Source organism: Lithobates pipiens, unplaced genomic scaffold, assembly GCF_037356315.1.
Source record: "Lithobates pipiens isolate NorthernLeopardFrog02 unplaced genomic scaffold, aLitPip1_a1.2 Scaffold_18, whole genome shotgun sequence".
Classification (NCBI taxonomy): domain Eukaryota; kingdom Metazoa; phylum Chordata; class Amphibia; order Anura; family Ranidae; genus Lithobates; species Lithobates pipiens.
In genome coordinates, this window is record NW_027507758.1 from 646284388 (window position 1) to 646309456 (window position 25069).

Consider the following 25069-nt stretch of genomic DNA (forward strand, 5'->3'; position numbering starts at 1 on the left):
GTAGCCACATCAGTTGTTATCCCTGGATAGCCAATCGCCTGCTTTAAAAAATGGTACCGGGATGATGCCTGCAGCTGTGGGCACCATCCCGGTATAACCCCTGAAACCCGAAAGCTGCATACGCTCGGCGCCAAGGAGTCATAAAAGAATATTTCATTTTTATTGTTTCACCTTAAGCATCATTAAAATCACTGCTCCTTTAAAATCTATTGTTACAAACATTTTTTTGCATTGATACATGCCCCCTGGGGTAGGACCCGAGTCCCCAAACACCTTTTATGGCAATAACTTCCATATAAGCTTTTAAAATGAGGACATTTGATCGTTCGTGTCCCATAGACTTTAATGGGTTTCGCTTGTTCACTAAAACGTATTGCCTGTTTTAAGTGTTCTGGTGCAAACCGAACCAGGGGCTATTCGGCCCATCCCTACTGGACATAATGTAACCCAGTGATTTCCTATGATCACCAGCTCCATCTAGTGACCATAATGGGGTATTTTTCCTAAGATAACTCTATCAGTAAATATAGCACAATACTGCATTATCACCACTAGATGGAGCCAAAGAAATCAGTGTGTGAAATAAAATACCGTATTTTTCCGTGTATAAGACGCTACTTTATCCTTAAATTGTTAGCCTGAAATTCGAGCAGCGTCTTATACACGGTCAGTCAGCCTGGGAGAGAGCCGTGCGGGTGCCTAGATGGTCATAGCTTGTGAACGGCTTCCTCCAATCACGAGCCATATGTTAGTGACGTCAGCTGGAGGTAGAGGAGGAGGTGGAGAGTGCGCAGATACGATCCCGTTCGACGTGGAGACTGTGCAGATGCAGAGAGCAGAGCGTTTTGAGCCCAAGATGTCACAGAATAATAAAAGTAAGAGACTGTCTTATTCTGCAAAATTTAAACATCAGTGTAGTTAGCTATGCAAAAGAGCATGGGAATAGAGCTGCAGAGAGACAGTTGACTGACTCAGAAGACAGCAATGATGCAAAAGAAGAATTCTGTCTGGAACTAGTAATGAAGAAGAGAACATTGATGCAACAGAGGTTGAATAAAGTGATATGATGCATAATATACTGGTATGTAAAAGTTAATTACTAAATAAAACTGTGTTCTGTTTTACCTGTTTAAAATATGGATTTCTTAATTCTGGGTTGCAAAAGTGGGGGGCGTCTTATACATGGGGGCGTCTTATAGACGGAAAAATACGGTACATCCAATATTCATCACAGCCGGGAGAATATCGCTCACATTCATTCAACTAATTGGAAAAAATTTACCTCTAAGTGTCTGTGAAATCTTCCACCACAAAATGTAGCCAATGAGAGGTAATGACTCCATTTTTATTTTTCTCCTGCTATCAATGGCCAACACGGTACAACACTTCATCCATGTCTTTGGTGATCTCTGATCTCCTTATCAGCTGTTTCTTCCATGATGAAGATCAGCCATGGAGTATATCTGAGGTGTATATCAGGGTGTGCTTCTTCCCCACATGAGAGCTGTGATGTCCAGCAACATTCATATAGAAGACATTTCCCACACTCAAGGCACTAATACACCTCAAAGGTTGTGTGGGATCCCTGATGTACAGGAAGACAGGACTTCAGTGAGGAACAATTCCCTCACTCAGGACAGGAATACGGCTTCTCCCCCGTGTGAGATCTCTGATGTGTGGAAAGACTGGACTTCTGTGAAAAACATTTCCCGCACTCAGGACAGGAATACGGCTTCTCCCCGTGTGAGATCTCCGATGTCTGGAAAGACTGAACTTCTGTGAAAAACATTTCCCGCACTCAGGACAGGAACACGGCTTCTCCCCCATGTGAGATCTCTGATGTCTGTAAAGATGGGACTTCTGTGAAAAACATTTCCCGCACTCAGGACAAGAATACGGCTTCTCCCCCATGTGAGATCTCTGATGTGTGTAAAGATGGGACTTCACTGAAAAACATTTCCCACACTCAGGACAGGAATAAGGTTTTTCCCCTGTGTGAGATCTCTGATGTCTGGAAAGACTGGACTCCTGTGCAAAACATTTCCCGCACTCAGGACAGGAATATGGCTTCTCCCCCGTGTGAGATCTCTGATGTGTGGAAAGACTGAACATCACTGAAAAACATTTCCCGCACTCAGGGCAGGAATACGGCTTCTCCCCCGTGTGAGATCTCTGATGTGTGGAAAGATGGGACTTATGTGAAAAACATTTCCCACACTCAGGACAGGAATACGGCTTCTCCCCTGTGTGAGATCTTTTATGCACAATAAGATGGGATTTAAAACGGAAACACTTCCCGCATTCAGTACAGGAAAATCTCTTCTCTGTTGGAAGGACGGCACCGTCCCTCACAGTCTGAGGTTTCTCAGGATAAGAGGAATACGATGGTCCGGCACCGTCCCGCACAGTCTGAGGTTCCTCAGGATAAGAGGAATACGATGGTCCATCTACACTGTGTGGTGCCGGATGGACATTTGAGGTAGTCGGGTTTTCTCCTGGACTATACTGTGTGATGTCCTCATCTTCTACTTTACAGTCTGGAGACAAAGTGAGACAATCCTCTGAGGTTTTCCTCATCTCCCGTCCATCTACTAAAATAGAAAGACAAAGATTATTACTAGACATGAGCTGATTGGTTCCTGCTGGATTCTATAATATCAGAATGATGTAATGTACAACATAGAGTATATAGTGCAGGGGGGAGATATATACCACTGCTCAGAGGCAGGTCCTGGGAACTCAGAGATAATTGCTCCAGGTGAAGGGATCCGAGTGCGAGCCACAACATGCAGATAAGTAGTACTTATGCCACGTACACGCGATCGAATTTCCCGGTGGACTTAGTCCTTGGACCACAGTATGCTGGACAATTCGATCGTGTGTGGGCTCCAGCGGACTTTTTCATCGTAAAGTCTGCCGGACTTAGAAAGTAGTTTTGACCTCAAAATTTGTACGCCGGACTTGGCTTTCAGCGGACAATCCCTTCGTCAGTATGCTAGCCCGGCGGACTAAGAATGACGCACGCTCTGAAGCAAGTACGAGAAGGAAGCTACTGGCTACTGAACTTCCTTTTTCTAGTCCCGTCGTACGTGCTGTATGTCATTGCGTTAGAAAGTTTTCGGAGTGTCCGTGTGTGGCCAAGTCTGTTCGTTAGAAAGTCCGGCGGATTGTTTGCCAGACCAAGTCCGGCGGACAATTCGATCGTGTGTACATTAATGTCATTAACCTTTCTAAGAGGCCATGGAATACGGAAGAAACACATTTGTTATCCAGAGGACTTCATTTTTGTCCTAATAAACATTTTGGCCTTTTTAGAACCATTTTGGATGTGAATAGATTTTCCTGGAGTTTAACTCTTAAAAAACATTATTTTCCGGCTCCTTCGGATAATGGTGAAATCCCCGTCAGCGACCCTGGGCCGGGTGAGTCTCCTCCCTCTTCTACTATATTATTTAGAGAGATTTGTGCTTTGCAGGATTTAACTGATCTAATGGAAGAATCTCGTCCTCCCCGATTGACCCGACTTATTGATATTTCATTTAGAGTCAAATCTGACTTTTATCCTGTGGGGTCACGGGGGGGGGGGGGGGGGGGAGGGGGGGGGGGAAGGACTTGGATCTCTTCCAGAAAATGGTGGAGAGGGATTTGACGCGATTGGCTCAGAGCTGACGACGGGGATCAGTTACTCAGAACTTATCCCCATTAGAGAGGACAGCTCTTATAACACTGGCAGCAGATAAGGATATAGTTATTAAAAATGCGGACAAGGGGGGGGGGCACGGTGGTTGTTTTGAATTTGCATGTTTACAAACAGGAGGCTCTTCGCCAACTATCAGACTCATACACTTATCAACCTCTCCCCTCTAATCCTACTTCTGCTTTCAAAAAAGTATTAAACACCCTATTGGAGGGAGCAGTCCGGGCCGGCCTTTTCTCTGACAAGGAAAAGGATCTAATTGTTCCTACACACCCTGTCACTCCTTTTTTCCATTACCCAAGTTCACAAGGGTCTTTCTCCACTAACAGGCAGACCAATTGTCGCCGGTATAGGTTCCCTTAATGAACGCTTGGGTGAGTGGGTGGATAGTCAGTCACAGCCTCTGCTCCTTGAACTTCCAGGATATTTGAAGGACACTAAACAACTCCTTAATACGTTACAGAATATCCCATGGCATGAGAATTATAAATGGATCAGTTGCGATGTCGCCAGTCTTTATTCTAGCATCCCGCACCATCTAGGACTCCAGGCTGTGGCCTGGTTCTTGAAAAGATCCGATAAACACTCATAAATTCTTGAAGAAGTAAACTTACAGGCATTGCAATACCTTTTAACACATAATTACTTTATGTCTGACGGCGGGTATTATCTCCAGAGATGCGGGGCCTCTATGGGGGCCAAATTTTTGCCCTCACTTGCCAACCTTTATATGTGCTGGTGGGAGAAGTCCCGCATCTTTAGACAGGACTCCGCCCACATCAGGCAACTTTGTCTCTGAAGATCTTACAATTCCCCCCTCAAGGTAACTAGTAAATGGGTCCTCTGATCTCCTACCAGATCATTTCTTTATTCATGGACCTTAGTCAGAGAGGGAGGAACCAACGAGAACTGTCTTTTATAGGAGTGACAGTGATGAGGGGATTATAGGACGAGTGTCCCCTCCCCCTCTATCACTCATTGCCATCTTCCCAACACAAGAAGTCCTGCACTTCCTTATTTAGTCCATGATTTAGTCATGAATAACGGCTGAGCCCCACCAGAGGTCAGAGAGTGAGGATGGGGGGAGAACAACCAAGATGAAGACTGGACTGATCCTGAAGACCCCCATCATTGGGTTATTGACTCCTCCCTCATTATCACTTTCTGTTTAAGGGTCCAAAGTCTGAGGATGTTATCACATTATTATCACCATGTAAAAGTCTGTGCTCCAATCAGATCATCAGATATAAAATGTCCAGCTTGTAGGAAATGGGTGTAACAAAAGAGAATACATATTATGTGTATATATAGCAGTGGGGGGAGGGGAGAGAGCAGAAGTCAGGACTATGTAATGTACAACATATTGTATAAGATACAACAGATAGGACTATATAGTATCAGAATGATGTAATGTACAACATAGAGTATATAGTGCAGGGGTCAGGAGTATGTAATGTAGAATATAAAGTATACAGTGTAAGGGTCAGGACTCATAATATTGGTATTCAGTAATCAGTGGAAGATGAAATGTTTACATGAGACAAGTTGCAGAGGTCCCACACCGCTGCCTCCCATCTCCTGAGACTGCACTCAGTGACTTGGGTCTGAGACTATACAGACATATCCCTCCACCCGGCACAATTATAGTTACATAGTAGGTGAGGTTGAAAAAAGACAGAAGTCCAACCTGTGTGTGTGATCTTCAAACAATAGAACAAGTAATCCTGGGGGGATTGTTCTGTCAGAGATCATGCTAGGCATGAGGTAGAAGACCCAAAGCACATGCCCAAGGTGCCTAGGTAGAGCAACATTTATGGTGCCAGCAGAACCCGAGAATTTCCATAAATCCAGTCTAGATCCATAAATTGTGTCTGCAGCACAGAGAAGGAGGATTATCCCCCAGCCCCCATCTTACTCTGGACCAATCAGTGAGCAGTATGGGTGGAGGAATGTATTTAGTGTTAATGACCCACCTGTGCTGATCTCTGTAGGAGTGTCCTCCTCTATAAATGTCCCCGTTATTCCATCCTCCTCCATAGACTGCTGATCATCCCTCACATACCTCTCTTCTTCTTCTGATTTCACCTCAAATTCTATATCCATTGGATCTCCACTCTAAACCAAGAAAATGAGAGAGAATATCATCTGTAAGATAGAAGATTTATTATTGTGACATCACATAGAAAATCCACACATCATCTCTAGGAGTCCATGTTCTAGATGCTCCATCCCACCAACCTTGTAACAGTGGGGGATGGTGTGATCTTCCTGTGTGGAATCCCGGGAATACAGAGGACGGGGACATCTCTCTGGTGGGTTCCTGGTATTTGGTGGCTCCATCATATCCTTGTGTCCGTCACAAAACTCCTCCATCACTCCATACTCCTCATCCTCCTCTTTATACTCTTCTTTAACATCAATATTATCATCCCTGAGGTTTCCACTCTGAATATATAATAAAACATTCATTGTAACATTCATGCTGTGTATAAATCAGAACTACCAATAATTGTCACTCATCTACCTGATGATGGTGGGGGATGGTGTGACCTTCCTGTGTGGAATCCCGGGAATACAGAGGACGGGGACATCTCTCTGGTGGGTTTCTGTAGCTGGATGACTCCACCATGGTGTCCTGGTACAGATCTTTGTGTTCTTTTAGAAACTCCTCCATCACCCCATCCTCATCATCCTCCTCTTTTATCTCTTCTTTAACCTCAACTTTAGGATCTCTCAGGATTCCACTCTGAATATATAATAAAAATGACATCAATGGTAACAATGCAGATAATGTACAGATCCTAATGATACTATCAGTGATTGTTCCTCATCTACCTGATGATGGTGGGGGATGGTGTGATCTTCCTGTGTGGAATCCCGGGAATACAGAGGACGGGGACATCTCTCTGGTGGGTTCCCATTACTGGATCCATCTGTAGGAAACACACACACTGACTGAATACATTGTTTCTATGTGTTTATCAGATGATGGGGGATGGGTGGAGCCTCCATACTGCTCTCTCCTTTACAATAAAGTCTCCTCTTACCCGGTGATGTGAGGGGCGGCTGATTGTCCATCATGACGTCCTTGTAGAGATCCTTGTGTCCTTCTAAATACTCCCACTCCTCCATGGAGAAATAGACAGTGACATCCTGACACCTTATAGGAACCTGACACACACAATGATACAGTCACCATCTAGACACATCCCTTGTCTGTTACTGGATAATGTCCCACAATTCCCAGAATCCTCCTCACCTCTCCTGTCAGCAGCTCCATCATCTTCTTGGTGACTTCTAGAATCTTCTCCATGTTGTGTCTTTCAGGTTTTAGGGAGTCACATGGAGGCACTGTGATGGTCATATGATCACCGGACTTCACCAGAGGAAATCTCTGTATTGAGGAACCAATAGGAATATCATGTTAGAATCCCAGAATCCTCCTCACCTCTCCGGTCAGGTCTGTGTTTTATTAATAGAGATAAGAGTGATGTCATGTGACCTCCCAGAATCCTCCTCACCTCTCCGGTCAGGTCTGTGTTTTATTAATAGAGATAAGAGTGATGTCATGTGACCTCCCAGAATCCTCCTCACATCTCCGGTCAGGTCTGTGTTTTATTAATAGAGATAAGAGTGATGTCATGTGACCTCCCAGAATCCTCCTCACCTCTCCGGTCAGGTCTGTGTTTTATTAATAGAGATAAGAGTGATGTCATGTGATCTCCCAGAATCCTCCTCACCTCTCCGGTCAGCAGGTAGATGATCTCCAGGGTGAAGTTTAGTATCTTCTCAGTCATGTGACTCCGGTCCTCCTCCATCCTCATTGGTGCCGTCATCTATGAAGGTTTCCCTGTAGACAGATAACAGAATTATCTGGATTGGTTGTACAATAATAGGATGATGATACCAGGAGGTAATATGAAGGTCAGTATATATTTAACTATTTGCCTGCCACAGTTATACAACGGCAGGTTTGCTCTCCTGCATGGATCGCCATTCCTGCATGCTGTGGGAGCGTGCCCGGGGGGTCAGGTGGATTCGATCTATTCCGGCAACTCGCGATTGCCTTGTACACAGGCAGAATGTAAAGAAGGCATTTCCCGTTCTAACTAGTGAAATGTCAGAGATCTATTGCTCCTAGTGATTGGGAATACTGATCACTGTCATATCACTGGTAGCCCACCCCCCCTACAGTTAGAACACGCTGAGGGAACACATTTAACCCCTTGATCGCCCCGTAGTATTAGCCTCTTCCCTGCCAGTGTAATTTTTACACTGATCACTACATTTTTATAGCACTGATCAATGTAATAATGTCACTGCTCCCTAAAAAGTGTCATTTGGGGTCAGAATTGTCCGCTGCAATGTCGCAGTCCTGTTAAAAATCGCAGATCGCTGTCATTAGTAGTAAAAACATTAAAAGTACCCAAATCTATCCCCTATTTTGTAGATGCGATAACTTTTGTGCAAACCAATCAATATACGCCTGTTGCCATTTTTTTATACCAAAAATATATAAAAGAATACATATCGGCCTAAACGGAGGAATACATTTGTTTTTTATATTTTTTGGGGATATGTATTACAGCAAAAAGTAAAAAAAAAAGGGTTTTGTTTTTTCAAAATTGTTGCTCTTTGTTTGTTTATAGCGCAGAAAAAAATGCAGAGATGACCAAATACCACCAGATCTATTCCGGCAACTCGCGATTGCCTTGTACACATGCAGAATGTAGAGAAGACATTTCCCGTTCTGCCTAGTGAAAGCTCTATTTGTGGGGAAAAAAGGTTGTCAATTTTGTTTGGGTACAACGTCGCACGACCGCACAATTGTTAGCTAAAGTGATGCAGTGCCGAATTGCAAAAAATGGCCTGGTCATTAAGGGGGGTAAATCCTTTTGGGGCTGAAGTGTTAAGCACTATGGTCCCCAGTGGGGAAATATTTCATCTGGACAGTTTAGTGGTCACTATGATTCTTGGGGTCCGGGAGTCTTGTAAAATGTGTCCTTCTGGATCACAAATTCCATTCTCTATGTTGGGTGTGAGATGAGGAGGAGATCCAGGAATCAGGATAAAGGTCAGGACAAGCAACAGACGAGCGCATCCAAGAGATGAAGCCGGGGTCACTACACAGAAAATCAATCCAAGGAAACAACAGGCAGGACGAGGAATAGCAAGAAGGAGCTCAGAGACAAATGAGAATATTGCTCAGCCAATGGGAGATGATCTCAGCATGACTTAAAGTGGTTCTAAAGGCTCCAGGTTTGTTACCTTCATGTATTCTATGATGATACACACATATATAGTGTGGAAACAAGAATACAATAGTGCAGCCTCGTAGGGTTGTCACCTCTTCCCATTAAAACCAAACACATATGAATTACACGGGTTCTGAGGATAATTAGATGCAGATAAGGCACTAAGTGAGTTCAGCCACAGAACCTGTGTAATCAATATGTCTTCAGTATTTATGGGATGAGGTGGCAACCCTTGTGCTGATCCCCCTGAAGGGGTTAATCTGAGGTTCTCACACTATATATGTGTGTATCATCATCTGCTGGAGATAAAAGACATCACAGTGACTATGGAGGAAGAGGACGGACATGACAGGGGTGTGATGAATGAAGAGTGCAGAGAGAGAGCACACAGAGACAAATCACCAGGAACCCGACACGCGGGCGTTTATTGGGGGACTCGGGGTACAGGGAAGAGGAGAATTAGTCCACAGAACAAACAATAGACACAGCAATGAAGAGTGATCCTCAGGGTGGCAATATGAGACATCAAAGGGGAGGTAGTCCACAGGGCAATCAGAAGGCACAGCAATGAAACATGCTCTTCAGGACAGCAATATGGGACAGCAAAAGGGGTGATAGTCCACAGGGCAGAGAAGCGTTTGGTACAGAGGGGATTAAAGTCCTTGGGACACGGGCAGAGCAGGGTTAGCATATCAAGGTAGCAAGACACAGTAGAAAGAAACATTCCTCCAGGTGGCAATGTAAAACCACACAGATAGTCCACGTAGGATGGCCCAGCAGAAATGGGAATCCTGTACTCAAGGATAGAGATCTAGGCAGACAGAGCTAAGTCCAGAACAGGGCAGAGATCCAGGTAGTCGGGGCTAAGCCCAGAAAAGGACAGAGATCCAGGCAGACAGGGCTAAGCCCAGAACAGGACAGGGATCCAGGCAGACAGGGCTAAGTCCAGAACAGGGCAGAAATCCAGGAAGACATGGCTAAGTCCAGAACAGGGCAGAGATCCAGGGAGGGCTAAGTCTAGAACAAGGCAGATATCCAGATAGGCATGGCACAGTCCAGAGCAGGGCAGAGATCCAGGCAGGCAGGGCTACGTCCAGAACAGGGCAGAGATCCAGGCAGGCAGGGCTACGTCCAGAACAGGGCAGATATCTGGGTCCACAGGGGTAGGGGCTGGTAGCTGAAGCAGGGCAGGCAGGGTGAAGTCCATGGGCCCTTGGAGGGGGCTGGGAGGGTCTGACCACAGCTCAGCAGCACAGACAATACAGAACTATATGTCCAGGGTGCAGAGAGCAGCACCCAGTCCATACTGACCCATCAGACTCAGCAGTTCTAAGCACCTTCCAGTGAGGTCTGCAGCCATCAGCTCCTCTCTGTGTCCATCATGGAAGGCGACTCTCACCAGACTGACCCCCTTCTTTGTGTAGTGAATTCAGCCAGAGACCTCCCCTCAGATTCAGGTGGTGCCGAGGTGTCTGGCTCTATCCTGACACAATATACAATCATTTATGTGCTTCTTACTGAGGGAGCCTCATGTCCTCCCCCTGTGGGGACCCCGGAACTCACACTCCACATTATACCGATACACTGACTGCGTTATACATTGTATCCTGATTAGAGATTGTCCATTTTATAAAACTAAATACAAACATCTAATACTTCTGACCTTCACTAAAAGGGGGTTACTGGGTGTAAATAGAAAATATGATCTTATTACCTCCTCTGCTACTTCTTCCAGCAACGTCTTCTCTCTACTTCCTCCCAACTCACCTCTCACCCGGAACTTCCTGTCTGTACCTGACATCACTTCCTGTCTTCCATAGAGACTTCCTGTCTGGGTAGAAGTGAGATCACCACCCTGTGGAGCTCAGAGCAACTACAGAAACATCTGGTAGTGTGAACACGGCCTTGTGCTGTGTGTGTATGTACTGTATATCCTTATAGATGAGGTCATCTCCACTCCCACCAAGGGGGATAGAAATATATTACTGCTCGGGGGGGAGACATTTTGGCCCCTTTGATTTTGCCGTAAAATTGATGTCAGATTTAGTCATGTAGAACATCTGTTATATGGATACAAAGCGCCCCAGCCGAGAGTAAAGGGTGGAAATGGCTCATGATCCCCAGATTTGGGCAATAATGTCACCAATATAAATAGAATAAAACCCACGCTATGTGTAACAACTCAAATACCTACAGAAATAATTTATACCGGACTGCTGCTGTAACAAAGGTAAGTGTTCCCTTTATCAACTAGAAGAGCATTATGTGTCACAGCGCTGTCCTATTGTGTGTGCACATAAATCATCACAAATACACTAAAATATGTGGAGACATTCATATATAAAGTGCTAGGAACTCAAATAATATTCTCTGTAGATCTACTGCTTCCACTTTACACCTACTTCATTGATCTTATGGCGTTCATCAATAATTTAAGTAAACTGTTCCATGTGCAACTTCATATACAACATAAAGTGGTTTGTGCTCAAGATGCTGTTCCCTGCAAATCCACTGCTTCCACTTTGCACATACTTCTTTAACAACTTACCGACCAACCGCTGTTATTATATATCTCTACTTTGATGTAGACTACTGGGGTTATGGCAGTAGATATCGCAGGAGATAGCTACCATAACCCTGGTATATTCTTGAATGGCAGGCAGTCAGTTTTAGGATAAAAGTGGTCTCAGCAGTGAATTTGCCGCAAGATCACTTTTTTCGTGGGCGGGAGAATAGAGGGCCCCCCCCCCCCAATCCCGTCATGTTCCAGGCATATCTGGCATTTACTTGTGGTAGAAATCTGTCTGTTTTCACATCTCTTGTGCTAATATAAGCACCCATTTCCATATTAAAGATATAATACTTTGCCTTTCAACCCTCTCATCCAAATTAACAGACATGACCATCCTTCTTATGTTCTCAGTTCCATCAGCCTCACTTCCCCTGCGGGTAGTCAGGCTGGTTCTTTTATTTACACATAAACAGGAATCCACCCCCTGGAGGGTTTGCCTCCAACAGCTAAAACCCTCCTACACAGTTTGTGACCTCACAGGAAAATGAACAACACAGGATGTTAATGACCATATAAGGACATGACACAGATAAATGAATTTATACAATAACCAATGAATGATGACTACAATTCCGTTGATAGAAATCCTTAATATACATTATTCCAGAGAACAATGTATACCCGGATTATGCTCCCTTCCCTGTGGATGGAAGGTTATCTGCAGATGCACGCTGCGAATCCCAGCATGTGCTGATCAGACACAGCAGAGACAATGAGCGTACATCCGCCCATAACCGATCTTTACAGAGCAAACCTATCCCCTCAGATGATCGTCTCTGCAATGCACAGGGGCCCTTTCGCTGGCGGACATACCCCCAATCTGCAAACACCTCTCTCCAATCCCAGGAAGTTATCCACTACCTAACGGATCTCAACCAGCGTCAGTCGGCCCCAGTCAGCTCTATAGAGTGGGCTGGGGAGAATGAAAACTGGGGGGACTCTTATGACAATACATATTAAAATACATCCAATACATCTTCATATAATTTTCCACAACATACCAAAGCCGTCGGTCACGGCGGAGACAATCCGAAGCTGTCCCCTGTGAGGCTGGATGCAGAGTGAAGGGAAGATGGCCCCCCACTCGACTCCATACCATTGGATGCCAGAAGCAATGTCAAACATCACTTCCCCCCAATGGTCTTGAAGGGGAAATTTTGTTATTGATAAAAATAAAAACTTTTTTATTGCATTTAAATGTAAATGTGAGATCTGAGCTCTTTTTGACCCCCAGATCTCACATTAACCACTTGAGGACCAGGCCTATTTTTCTGACTCTGTGTTTACAAGTCAAATTTTTTTTTTGCTAGAAAATTACTTAGAACCCCCAAACATTATTTATATATTTTTTCAGAAAGCCTAGAGAATAAAATGGTGGTCATTGCAATACTTTCTGTCACACAGTATTTGCACGATGGTCTTACAAGCAAACATTTTTGGGAAAAAATACACTTTTAAAAAACATTTTATACAGGTTACCAGTTTTGGGCTACAGAGGAGGTCTAGGGCTGAAATGATTGCTCTCGCACTAACGATCGTTGCGCTACCTCACGTGTGGTTTGAACACCGTTTTCATATGCAGACACTTCTCATTTATGCGTTCGCTTCTGCGTGCGAGCTCGGCGGGACGGGACGCTTTAATTTATTTTTTCTTATTTATTTTATTTTTTATTTTGACACTGTTCTTTAAAAAAAGGGTCACTTTTATTCCTATTACAAGTAATATAAAACATCCCTTGTAATAGAAAAAAAAGCATGACAGGTCCTCATAAAAATAGGAGATCTGGGGTCAAAAAGACCTCACATCTCATATTTACACTAAAACGCAATAAAAACAAGTAATTAAAAAGAATAAAAAAATTCCCCTTCAAGAGTATTATGCAGAAGTGATGTTTGACGTCCTCCAATGCTATGGAGCCGAGTGGGGGGGCCATCTTCCCATCCCATCCAGGTTCAGAGGAGAGCGGACGCGATCATCTCCACCACTACCAATGGCTCCGGTAAGCAGCGGAGACGACCGGAGCGTGGCGGGAAAAGGGAGGCCCTCTCCCACCCCTGATAAAAGTAATCTGTCAGCAAATCCACAACAAAAACCACCTTAATCTGAAAGCGGCTCACCTGCTCTTGAAAAGGATCCAGGGGTTATGGTAGTTAATGCCATAAAAACGATATTCCTCTTCAAAGGGCCGACGTATAACGAAGGTGGGCGGTCCAGAAATGGTTAAAGAGGACCTGTCATGCTTTCTTCTATTACAAGGGATGTTTACATTTCTTTTAATAGGAATAAAAGCGACCCAAATTTTGTTTTTTAAAGGGACAGTGTAAAAATAAAATGTAAAATAAGTAAGAAAAATAAAAACTGTAAAGCACGCCGTCCTGCCAAGTTCGTGCAAAGAAGACCCGCCTGCATAAGAAAATCGCTTTCAAACCGCACAGTAGAGCGAGAGCAATAATTCTAGCCCTTCTCTGTAACTCAAAACTGGTAACCTGTAGAAATTTTTAGATGTCGCCAATGGAGATTTTTCATTCCCAAAGTTCATCACCATTCCACGAGCGGGGGCGTGTTGGGTTTCAATTTACTTGGAGTAGCATTATCTTTCACAATATAGAAGAAAAATGGCCTAACTTTACTGCTAACTTATTTTTATTTAAAAAATGTGTATTTTTTTCCCAAAAAATTGTGATTGTAAGACCACCGAACAAATACGGTGTGACAGAAAGTATTGTAACAACCACCATTTTATTCTGTAGGGTGTCTGATTTATATATATGTTATATATATTATATATATGTTTAGGGGTTCCAGGTAATTTTCTAGCAAAAGAAAATTATTTTAACCTCAAAAAGAGGCTCGTTCCATAAGTGGTTAAACAGCACAGAGACCCTCCAAAGGTCCCCCAAATACGTAGAAGAACCTCGAGGGAGGGGGGCTGTGTGCATTTTTTTCCTTTGTAAATTTCAGCTCAGCTGCATCACTTTCTGTACATCACAGAGATGTCCCTTCACAGGCAGGATTAGGACCCCCCAGGATTAGAACCCCCCCCCCAGGGAATATGTGACAAATAAATGTGAACTACGTGTATCATCACAGGGTGATGCTGTGGATACACAAATAACAATGTGACAACATCCCGGTATTGTTTAGAAGAAATTGGAATAGAGACATGGACTTTGTAGGCACACCCATATATTTAGTAAAAAAATTGAAGTTTTTAATTGGATAAAAGTTAAAACCACTGTAGACAAATGTGTGCCTACAAAAGTCCATGTCTCTATTCCCCAGGAACGTTATTTAACCAGTTCAGCTCTTTGGACGTACATCGTACACCCAGACAGTGAGGAGTTATTCACTTTCCTTCATGTTCCCCAATAACTCGTTGGGTGCAATGTGTGGGTCACACGCGAGAGAACTACCCCCCCGGGGTAGGTTCTTCTGGACAATGCTAGGCACCTTTAACAGGGTGATTGCCTCACACATGGGGTATCTTTCCTCTGTGCCATCAATGTCCTGAGACAAGGCTGAGGCCACTGTGGGGGGATACTCAACCTTAAGGTGGGCCTCCATCCTTACAGATGAACACACGCTGTGTACACTTGCACAATAACTGTCCTCTAGGTAACTCTCGGGTACCTCTGTTAATGTACATCTTCCTCTGTAGCATGCAGTTAGGAGGGACACACGGGCCAATGTCCACAACCAACGGTCCAGCGTTTGCCACTACCCAGTTATTTATATGAATCTATGCTTGATGACGGAAACAAAGAAGTCTACTTATAGAAAATGTATTCAATGTGACAAATATTCATTCAACCATTACAAAATCTGGCATTAATGCAGCACCATAATTTCCTATGATCGCCAGCTCCATCTAGTGGGCATAATGGGATATTTGTCTTGACATACCTCCAATAGTATAAATAGTACATTACTGCATTGTGGCCACTAGACGGAGCCAAATAAATCAGTGTATGAAATAATATACATCCAATATTCATCACAGCTGGGTGAATGCGTTCAACAAATAAAAATAAACCTCTAAGTGTTTGTGAAATCTAAAACCACAAAATGTACTCAATAGCCAATGAGAGGTAATGACTTCATTTTTATTTTTCTACTGATATCAATGGCCGACACGGTACAACACTTCATCCATGCCTTTGGTGATCTCTGATCTCCTTATCAACTGTTTCTTCCATGATGAAGATCAGCCATGGAGTATATCTGGGTGTATATCAGGGTGTGCTTCTTCCCCACATGAGAGCTGTGATGTCCAGCAACATTCATATAGAAGACATTTCCCACACTCAAGGCACTAATACACCTCGAGGGTTGTGTGGGATCCCTGATGTACAGGAAGACAAGACTTCAGTGAGGAACACTTCCCGCACTCAAGGCACTAATACACCTCAAGGGTTGTGTGGGATCCCTGATGTACAGGAAGACAGGATTTAAGTGAGGAACATTTCCCTTACTCAGGACAGGGATATGGTTTCTCCCTATTTGAGATCTCTGATGTCTGTAAAGATCGGACTTCTGTGAAAAACAATTCCCGCACCCAGGACAGGAATACGGCGTCTCCCCCGTGTGAGATCTCTGATGTTTGGAAAGACTGGACTTCAGTGAAAAACATTTCCCACACTCAGGACAGGAATACGGCTTCTCCCCTGTGTGAGATCTCTGATGCATGGAAAGACTGGACTTCCGTGAAAAACATTTCCCGCACTCAAGACAGGAATACGGCTTCTCTCCTGTGTGAGATCTCTGATGTGTGGAAAGATTGGATGTATTTAAAAAACGTTTCCCACACTCAGGACAGGAATACGGCTTCTCCCCTGTGTGAGATCTTATATGCTCATTAAGCTTGTATTTAAAACGGAAACACTTCCCGCACTCAGTACAGGAAAAGCTCTTCTCTGTTGGAAGGACGGCCCCGTCCCGCACAGTCTGAGGTTCCTCAGGATAAGAGGAATACGATGGTCCATCTACACTGTGTGGTGCCGGATGGACATTTGAGGTAGTCGGGTTTTCTCCTGGACTATACTGTGTGATGTCCTCATCTTCTACTTTACAGTCTGGAGACAAAGTGAGACAATCCTCTGAGGTTTTCCTCATCTCCCGTCCATCTACTAAAATAGAAATACAAAGATTATTAGACATGAGCTGATTGGTTCCCCTAAACCAGGACTCCGCCCACATCAGGCAGCTTTGTCTCTGAGGATCTTACAATTCCCCCCTCAAGGTAACTAGTAAATGGGTCCTCTGATCTCCTACCAGATCATTTCTTTATTCATGGACCTTAGTCAGAGAGGGAGGAAACAACGAGAACTGTCTTTTATAGAAGTGACAGTGATGAGGGGATTATAGGACGAGTGTCCCCTCCCCCTCTATCACTCATTGCCATCTTCCCAACACAAGAAGTCCTGCACTTCCTTATTTAGTCCATGATTTAGTCATGAATAACAGCGGGGCTGAGCCCCACCAGAGGTCAGAGAGTGAGGATGGGGGGAGAACAACCAAGATGAAGACTGGACTGATCCTGAAGACCCCCATCATTGGGTTATTGACTCCTCCCTCATTATCACTTTCTGTTTAAGGTTCCAAACTTTGAGGATGTTATCACATTATTATCACCATGTAAAAGTCTGTGCTCCAATCACATCATCCGATATAAAATGTCCAGCTGGTAGGAAATGGGTGTAAAAGAAGTCAGGACTATGTAATGTACAACTTATTATATAGGATACAACAGATAGGACTATATAGTATCAAAATAAAGTAATGTACAACATAGAGTATTTAGTGCAGTGGTCAGGGGTATGCAATGTACAACATAGTATATTGTGCAATATAAATGATATAGTGTAAGGCATCCCTCAAATTTTCCACTCACATTTTGCGAGTGGAAAATGATTGCTGGCGAGCGTGGGCTGCCTGGGAGGAGGGGGGCGAGCACTGCCGGCAGGCGGGGGTTGAACGGGAGCCATTCTCCCAGCCAGGGGAATAGAGGAGAGGAAGAGTCGATCTGGCTGATCCTCAGAGAGCGGGGATTGCCCACTGTAATAGCTTTCATTTGAAATACTGGGTTCCTGGTGTCGTTCACCGTCACATATAGTTAATTATTATTACATTAAGTGTATAAATATAACACTGCACTACACTCTTAAATATGAAACAGCAGCTACACGGCAAACATACAATTGCAATAACAGTAGGGGAGGTAAAAGTGCAGCGCTAACATTCAAGTGAAGGTAGACCATTTGATTGGTCTCACAATGATCAATGCAAATGATGTAAAGACTTCATTGAATAGATTGTATACAAGCTTGTATGACTCATGAGACGTACGTGCTTTTGAGATCAAACCATTCGGTGAGTCTTCATCCTATTGGTGGCGGATTACTCACCTTTACACATTGGGGTTCATTTATTAAAGACAAATCCACTTTACACTACAAGTGCACTTGGAAGTTCAGTCGCTGTAGATCTGAGGGGGACATGCGAGGGAAATAAAAAACAGCATTTTTGCTTGTACAAGATTAGATGATAAAATCAGCAGAGCTTCCCCTCATTTCAGATCTTTCTCTCAGATCTAAAGCCACTGCACTTCCAATTACACTTCCATGTGGACTTGTAGTGCAAAGTGGATTTGTCTTTAGTAAATAAACCCCATTGTTTCACCATCCATTCACTAATTTTCATGTCATGAACACTTGGCTCATGTCCCTTTAAGGGTGATTTGGACTCACCACACACTTGTTTTTATCTCACCTAAGGGCTTTATGTTTTTCTTTTCAATGTAGAATTAAGGTGAATCTATTCAATGAAGTCTTTACATCGTTTGCATTCATCATTGTGAGACCTATCAAATGGTCTACCTTCACTTGAACTTTACCGAGACTGTACTGACGGGCACAGGTGAGAGTGTACTGACAGACAAAGGTCACTCTATATTGAGGGGCACCGGTCACACTGTATTGATGGGCACTGGTGAGGCTGTGCTGAGTGGCACAGATAAAGTTGTTGTTAATATTTATTTTTGTAACTTCATTCTGCATAAAACATTTAATTGTAATTTCATGAGATTTATGAGGGTGTGTTTAGGGCCAGAGACTGGTTGGGTTGGGTGGGGCAGCTAGTGACAAGTAACTCTTAGGGCCTGGCTAGTAGCTCAGGACTTGAAATTTTGAGCCCTGGTGTAAGGCCGCGTACACACGCGCGGACTGTTCGCCCAACTTTGTCCGCTGAACAGTGTTTGGGCGGACAGTCCGCTCGTGTGTGGGCTTTCAGCGGACAGTTTCAGCGGACAGTTTGACGAACAAGGTTTTACGGAATTTCCGAAAAACTGTCTGCTGAAACCTTGTTTCAGCGAACAGTCCGCTCGTGTGTAGGCTTGTTCGTCAAACTAAGTTCCGCGCATGCTCAGAAAGGATTTACACGCCGAAAGTTATAATGCAGTGTATAGGACGTCGTATTTTTCGTCCCGTCGTACGTGCCGTTCACGTCATCGCGCACGGTTTCAGCAAACTGTTCGTCCGTCGTGTGTGGCCATGTCCGTCCATGCTAATTTTGAGCGGACTGTTTGCCGAAACTGTTTGACGGACAAAGTTGGGCGAACAGTCCGCGCGTGTGTACGCGGCCTAAGGGTCAGGAGTATGATATGCACAATATAAAATATACAGTGTAAGGGTCAGGAGTATGTAATGTAGAATATAAAGTATACAGTGTAAGGGTCAGGACTCATAATATTGGTATTCAGTAATCAGTGGAAGATGAAATGATTACATGAGACAAGTTGCAGAGGTCCCACACCGCTGCCTCCCATCTCCTGAGACTGCACTCAGTGACTTGGGTCTGAGACTATACAGACATATCCCTCCACCCGGCACAGCCAGCAGACAACACAACAAGTAATCCTGGGGGGATTGTTCTGTCAGAGATCTTGTCATACCCGGGTATGGGGCAGAAGACCCAAATCACATACCCCAGGTGCCTAGATCTAGTAACATCTATGGGGAAAATGAACATTTTGCTGCCACCTGATCCCCAGAATCTCCATAAATCCAGTCTAGAGACATAAATTGTGTCGGCAGCACAGAGAAGGAAGATTATCGGAGAGAAATCCAGGAATACAGGACGGGGAACACAGCTCAGGAAAGTGACCAGGGGATTACAGGCTGATATCACCCAGCCCCCGCCCTACTCTGGACCAATCAGTGAGCAGTATGGGTGGAGGAATGTATTTAGTGTTAATGACCCACCTGTGCTGTTCTCTGTAGGAGTGTCCTCCTCTATAAATGTCCCCGTTATTCCATCCTCCTCCATAGACTGCTGATCATCCCTCACATACCTCTCTTCTTCTTCTGATTTCACCTCAAATTCTATATCCATTGGATCTCCACTCTAAACCAAGAAAATGAGAGAGAATATCATCTGTAAGATAGAAGATTCATTATTGTGACATCACATAGAAAATCCACACATTATTTCTACAAGTCCATGTTCTAGATGCTCCATCCCACTAACCTTGAGGTAACAGTGGGGGATGGTGTGATCTTCCTGTGTGGAATCCCGGGAATACAGAGGACGGGGACATCTCTCTGGTGGGTTCCTGGTATTTGGTGGCTCCATCATATCCTTGTGTCCTTCTGAAAACTCCTCCATCACTCCATACTCCTCATCCTCCTCTTTATACTCTTCTTTAACATCAATATTATCATCCCCGAGGTTTTCACTCTGAATATATAATAAAACATTCATTGTAACAATCATGCTGTGTATAAATCAGAACTACCAATAATTGTCAATCATCTACCTGATGATGGTGGGGGATGGTGTGACCTTCCTGTGTGGAATCCCGGGAATACAGAGGATGGGGACATCTCTCTGGTGGGTTTCTGTAGCTGGATGACTCCACCATGGTGTCCTGGTACAGATCTTTGTGTTCTTTTAGAGACTCCTCCATCACCCCATCCTCATCATCCTCCTCTTTTATCTCTTCTTTAACCTCAACTTTAGAATCTCTCAGGTTTCCACTCTGAATATAGAATAAAAATGACATCAATGGTAACAATGCAGATAATGTACAGATCCTAATGATACTATCAGTGATTGTTCCTCATCTACCTGATGATGGTGGGGGATGGTGTGACCTTCCTGTGTGGAATCCCGGGAATACAGAGGACGGGGACATCTCTCTGGTGGGTTCCCATTACTGGATCCATCTGTAGGAAACACACACACTGACTGAATACATTGTTTCTATGTGTTTATCAGATGATGGGGGATCTAGGTGGAGCCTCCGTACTGCTCTCTCCTTTACAATAAAGTCTCCTCTTACCCGGTGATGTGAGGGGCGGCTGATTGTCCATCATGACGTCCTTGTAGAGATCCTTGTGTCCTTCTAAATACTCCCACTCCTCCATGGAGAAATAGACAGTGACATCCTGACACCTTATAGGAACCTGACACACACAATGATACAGTCACCATCCAGACACATCCCTTGTCTGTTACTGGATAATGTCCCAGAATTCCCAGAATCCTCCTCACCTCTCCTCCATCATCTCTCTGGTGACTTCTAGAATCTTCTTTGTATTTCTCAATTCTATCAGGGAGGGAGGTGGAGGCAATGTGATGGTCATATGATCTCCAGACTTCACAGGAGGAAATCTCTAGATCTGAACACAAAGAGCAAAATCAAATGATATTCCCAGAATCCTCCTCACCTCACCATTCAGGTCTCTGTTTCATGAAAGCCCCACTTCAGGGTGAGATATGATTTTCCCACACAGGACCCCCACACTATGCAGGTTAAAAGCTTGTAGCAGGTATTCTGATGTAATTACATACAATGCAGGGCCAACAGTCCCACTTTGCTAGTGAGGATGTCCAGGGTCCACCCACATCCTAAGAGCATCAGAAAAAAAAGGAGCTGGGTGGAGGGACATTGCTAGGAGAAGCTGTGAAGTCAGTGTGATGTCATAGGACATATAGACTCTGCATATGGAGGAGAGATGAGGAGGAGATTCAGGAATCAGGAAAAAGGTCAGGACAAGCAACAGACGAGCGCATCCAAGAGATGAAGCCGGGGTCACTACACAGAAAATCAATCCAAGGAAACAACAGGCAGGACGGGGAATAGCAAGAAGGAGCTCAGAGACAAATGAGAATATTGCTCAGCCAATGGGAGATGATCTCAGCATGACTTACATAATGAAGGAGATGAGGGGGAGGGGAGGAAGTCACTTATGGTGACCATAGAGACATGGAAATTCAGCGGGTTCAGCAGGGATCGGTCACATTTCCATCCATGTGTGGTCACTGCCGGATAAAAGTCACTCCATCAGCGGCTGCAGCCAATAACTTCATCACTGATCTGTGTATTCTGAGAGCGGAGGAGCGCCCCCCATTGTCAGAATACAATAGTACAGCGGGGAGGATTCCCCCATCCCCCTCCAATGTGTGGATGGGGAAATCACTTCCGTTTTTTCCTCTCATTGCGCTGGATGAACGATAAAACTGAACCATGTATGGCCAGATTTGGAAGGAAGATATGAGACATTTCCTGATCTGTACAGCTGAAGACCAGGAAATGTCTCACTGTCTGTGATTAGCACTGTGCAGTGTTGGCTTCCTGGCGGGATCGGGAATGTGGGGTTTCCAACACACCGGAGCCCATCACTATTCATCATCAACTGATCCTCCTGAAGGGATTAATCTAGGTTCCCACACTATATATAACCTCACCCCCATCTACATCACCAACCTCATCTGCAGGTATCACCCAAATCGTCCCCTCCCCTCCTCCGACGACCTCCTGCTTTCTAGCTCCCTTGTTACCTCCTCTCATGCTCGCCTTCAAGACTTCTCCAGAGCCTCTCCCATCCTCTGGAACTCCCTGCCCCAGTCTGTCCGCTCAGCCCCTACCCTGTCCACCTTTAAGATTTCCCTGAAAACTAATTTATTCAGGGAAGCCTATCCCACACCCACCTAACTGTCCCCGAGCCGCCCCCATCAAATCATTCTCTGCAGCTATTACCTTTTGTACCACCACCCCCCTCCCTTTAGAATGTAAGCTCTATGAGCCGGGCCCTCCTGTACCTTTTGTATTGTACTGTAATTGTGTTGTTCCCCCCTATACATTGTAAAGCGCTATGTAAACTGTTGGCGCTATATAAATCAATAATAATATATATGTGTGTATCATCATCTGCTGCAGATAAAAGACATCACAGTGACTATGGAGGAAGAGGACGGACATGACGGGGGGTTACTGGGTGTAAATAGAAAATAAGATCTTATTACCTCCTCTGCTACGTCTTCCAGTAATGGCTTCTCTCTACTTCCTCCCGACTCACCTCTCACCCGGAACTTCCTGTCTGTACCTGACATCACTTCCTGTCTGTACCTGACATCACTTCCTGTCTTCAGTAGTGACTTTCTGTCTCCCGAGAGTGAAGCTCCACATTACACAGGAAACTTGCTTTTTTATTGTTTGTTTAATGAACTTTAATGTAACAAACATTCAATAGAAATGACAAACAATGTTTCCAGTTACATCTGCATTTCCTGATGGAATCTGGCTGCAGATTGGAGCTCCGCCCTCCACAGGAGTCATGTGACCTCAACAATTTTATTAACTTTAACCCTTTTGCTTTTATTTTTTATTTTCTGCACATGTTTAGAAAATCATTGTAGGCCTGAAGATTACATAAAAGCCCCAAAACATGATATATTTTCGGAAAGCAGACACCCTAGAGAATAAAATAGTGGTAAGTTCCAATTTTTTATGTCACACGATTTTACCACAAATACACTAAAGTTAACTCTAGGGCAAAGAAATACAAGGAATTACCCAATTTTGGTAAAATATAGAAGAGGAGGTTGCACCAAGTAAATAGATACTCAACATGTCACACCTTAAATTTCTGCACGCCCCTGAATGCCGACAAATTTCTGTACCCTATATTTTCTATAGGGGATGATTTAAAAGCCCCCTATAGGTCATCAGTTTAGTGTTATGCAGGAGGTCTGGTTATAGAATTATCGCTCTCATTCCGGCGTGTGCGGCAATATGTATCGCAATAAATGTTTTCACGTGTAGGCACCCCGACACTTGTGTTTACATTCATATGTGTGTATATGTGGAGGTGGGGGGCCTCAACATTTTTTTGGGGGGGAATTTTATGTGCTTTGGTGTAACTTTCCTTTTTGTTTGTTAAACTACTTCACCTCGGGAAGATTTATCCTCTTCATGACCAGGCCATTTTTTGCGAAGCAGAATAAATAATATAATATAATAAATAATAATGCTGGAGATTTTGGAGGAATTATATACAGAAGGAGGCCAAGAGTTTGTTGACGAGACCCCCCCCCCCCTTGGCATTGGAGGGAGAGACTATAAATACGAATTTTAGACCGAAATCAAGTTTCTACCTGCACTGGAATAAGGGCAACTTCATACCCAATTTTTATGAGGTTGTGATGGAAGAGTTTAGGAAGATGTGTGGTGACAAAGGTTACAAATATAAAAAGGGACATGAAGTAGGTATGGAGGGCCCTCTGAGCAGCCTGAGAAAGAATTCAGAAATTGTAATTAGAAAAGCGGATAAAGGTGGAGACTTTGTCATACAAGATAGGGATCAATATCTGGAGGAAGCCTTTAGGCTGATTGGTGATACCAACACATACGAAAGACTCCTATGGGACCCTACTGGTAGCTATAATAACGAGCTTAAAGGGCCGTTGGACAGGGCACTATTGAATTAGGTCCTGACTAAAAGCGAGCATCAATTCCTATATTCAAAACCTCCAGTGGTCCCTCACTTCTACCACATACCGAAGGTGCATAAGGACATGGAGAAGCCTCCAGGTAGACCAATCATTGCAGAAATTGATAGTCTGACCAGCAATCTTTGTAGTTACATCGACCATTTTCTCCAGGGATTGGTAACCATCCTTCCGTCATACATAAAGGACTCGGACCATGCCCTAGAGATTTTAACTGCGTATACATGGGAGAAAGGATACAGATGGTTATCGCTCGATGTAGCATCCATGTATACATCTATTTGGCATGAATTCAGCCTTTAGAGCCGTAGAGTACTATTTGGCGGAAGCACATTTGTTCATCCCTGTACAAGCCCAATTCATATACGAGTGTATCGAGTTTACCTTGACCCACAAATACTTTTCATTTATGGATAGTTTCTTTAGGCAAGTGAAGGGCACAGCCATGGTGGCTAGGTTTACTCCCAGTGACGCAAATTTATTCATTGGGTATTGGGAGCTCAAATATATTTGGGCTAACAACCCATTTGGGAGGAACCTAGTCATGCATGGTACATCGATGATGTCATTATCATTTGGAACGGTACCAACGATGAACTGGAAGGATTTCTTGCACATTGTGCAAGGAATCACTTCGGAATCTCATTCACACATGTGGTAGATGAAAAGTCCTTGGTCTTTCTAGACCTAGAGCTATGGGCTGATGATAATGGAATAATCCATTCAAGAACTAATTTCAAGCCGAGTGTTGGCAA

General features: G+C 44.1%; 3 protein-coding genes across 4 annotated transcripts in view; all 3 read right to left on the bottom strand.

The window, feature by feature from the left end:
- Positions 1-25069, bottom strand: part of LOC143986912 (uncharacterized) — a 63870-nt gene that overhangs the window by 14270 nt on the left and 24531 nt on the right. Inside the window, exons 3-4 of the mRNA XM_077485321.1 lie at positions 23961-24095; positions 1898-2649 (exon numbers count right to left, since the gene is read on the bottom strand). Coding sequence (XP_077341447.1) covers positions 1898-2649; positions 23961-24095 — 887 coding nt within the window. The remainder of the gene's footprint in view (positions 1-1897; positions 2650-23960; positions 24096-25069) is intronic.
- On the bottom strand, positions 4734-10813 carry LOC143989771 (uncharacterized). The gene is made up of 8 exons (XM_077490041.1): positions 10667-10813; positions 7438-7547; positions 6957-7091; positions 6745-6868; positions 6533-6630; positions 6222-6443; positions 5936-6142; positions 4734-5812 (listed from the first exon to the last, which is right to left on the bottom strand). The coding sequence occupies exons 2-8, from the start codon at positions 7531-7533 to the stop codon at positions 5609-5611; spliced, it is 1086 nt and encodes a 361-aa protein (XP_077346167.1). The 5' UTR covers positions 7534-7547; positions 10667-10813; the 3' UTR covers positions 4734-5608.
- Positions 15641-22922, bottom strand: LOC143989654 (uncharacterized). 2 transcript variants are annotated; one of them, XM_077489911.1, is made up of 7 exons: positions 22830-22922; positions 20863-20986; positions 20649-20746; positions 20338-20559; positions 20049-20258; positions 19784-19925; positions 15647-16651 (listed from the first exon to the last, which is right to left on the bottom strand). In XM_077489911.1, the coding sequence occupies exons 1-7, from the start codon at positions 22914-22916 to the stop codon at positions 15891-15893; spliced, it is 1644 nt and encodes a 547-aa protein (XP_077346037.1). In that variant the 5' UTR covers positions 22917-22922; the 3' UTR covers positions 15647-15890. The 2 variants fall into 2 exon arrangements, with proteins under 2 accessions (XP_077346038.1, XP_077346037.1); XM_077489912.1 differs by lacking the exon at positions 20338-20559 and having other exon boundaries at positions 15641-16651.

Coding starts and splice junctions, on each gene's coding strand:
- LOC143989654 (XM_077489911.1), bottom strand. CDS start 22,916: ATGTCAGGTACAGACAGGAAGTTCCGGGTGAGAGGTGAGTCGGGAGGA. Junction 20,987..22,829: donor TGGAAGACGTAGCAGAGGAG/GTAATAAGATCT, acceptor TGTGTGTGTCAG/GTTCCTATAAGGTGTCAGGA. Junction 20,747..20,862: donor GCCGCCCCTCACATCACCGG/GTAAGAGGAGAC, acceptor TGTTTCCTACAG/ATGGATCCAGTAATGGGAAC.
- LOC143989771 (XM_077490041.1), bottom strand. CDS start 7,533: ATGACGGCACCAATGAGGATGGAGGAGGACCGGAGTCACATGACTGAG. Junction 7,092..7,437: donor TCTACCTGCTGACCGGAGAG/GTGAGGAGGATT, acceptor TCCTCAATACAG/AGATTTCCTCTGGTGAAGTC. Junction 5,813..5,935: donor CCATCCCCCACTGTTACAAG/GTTGGTGGGATG, acceptor TTCTTGGTTTAG/AGTGGAGATCCAATGGATAT.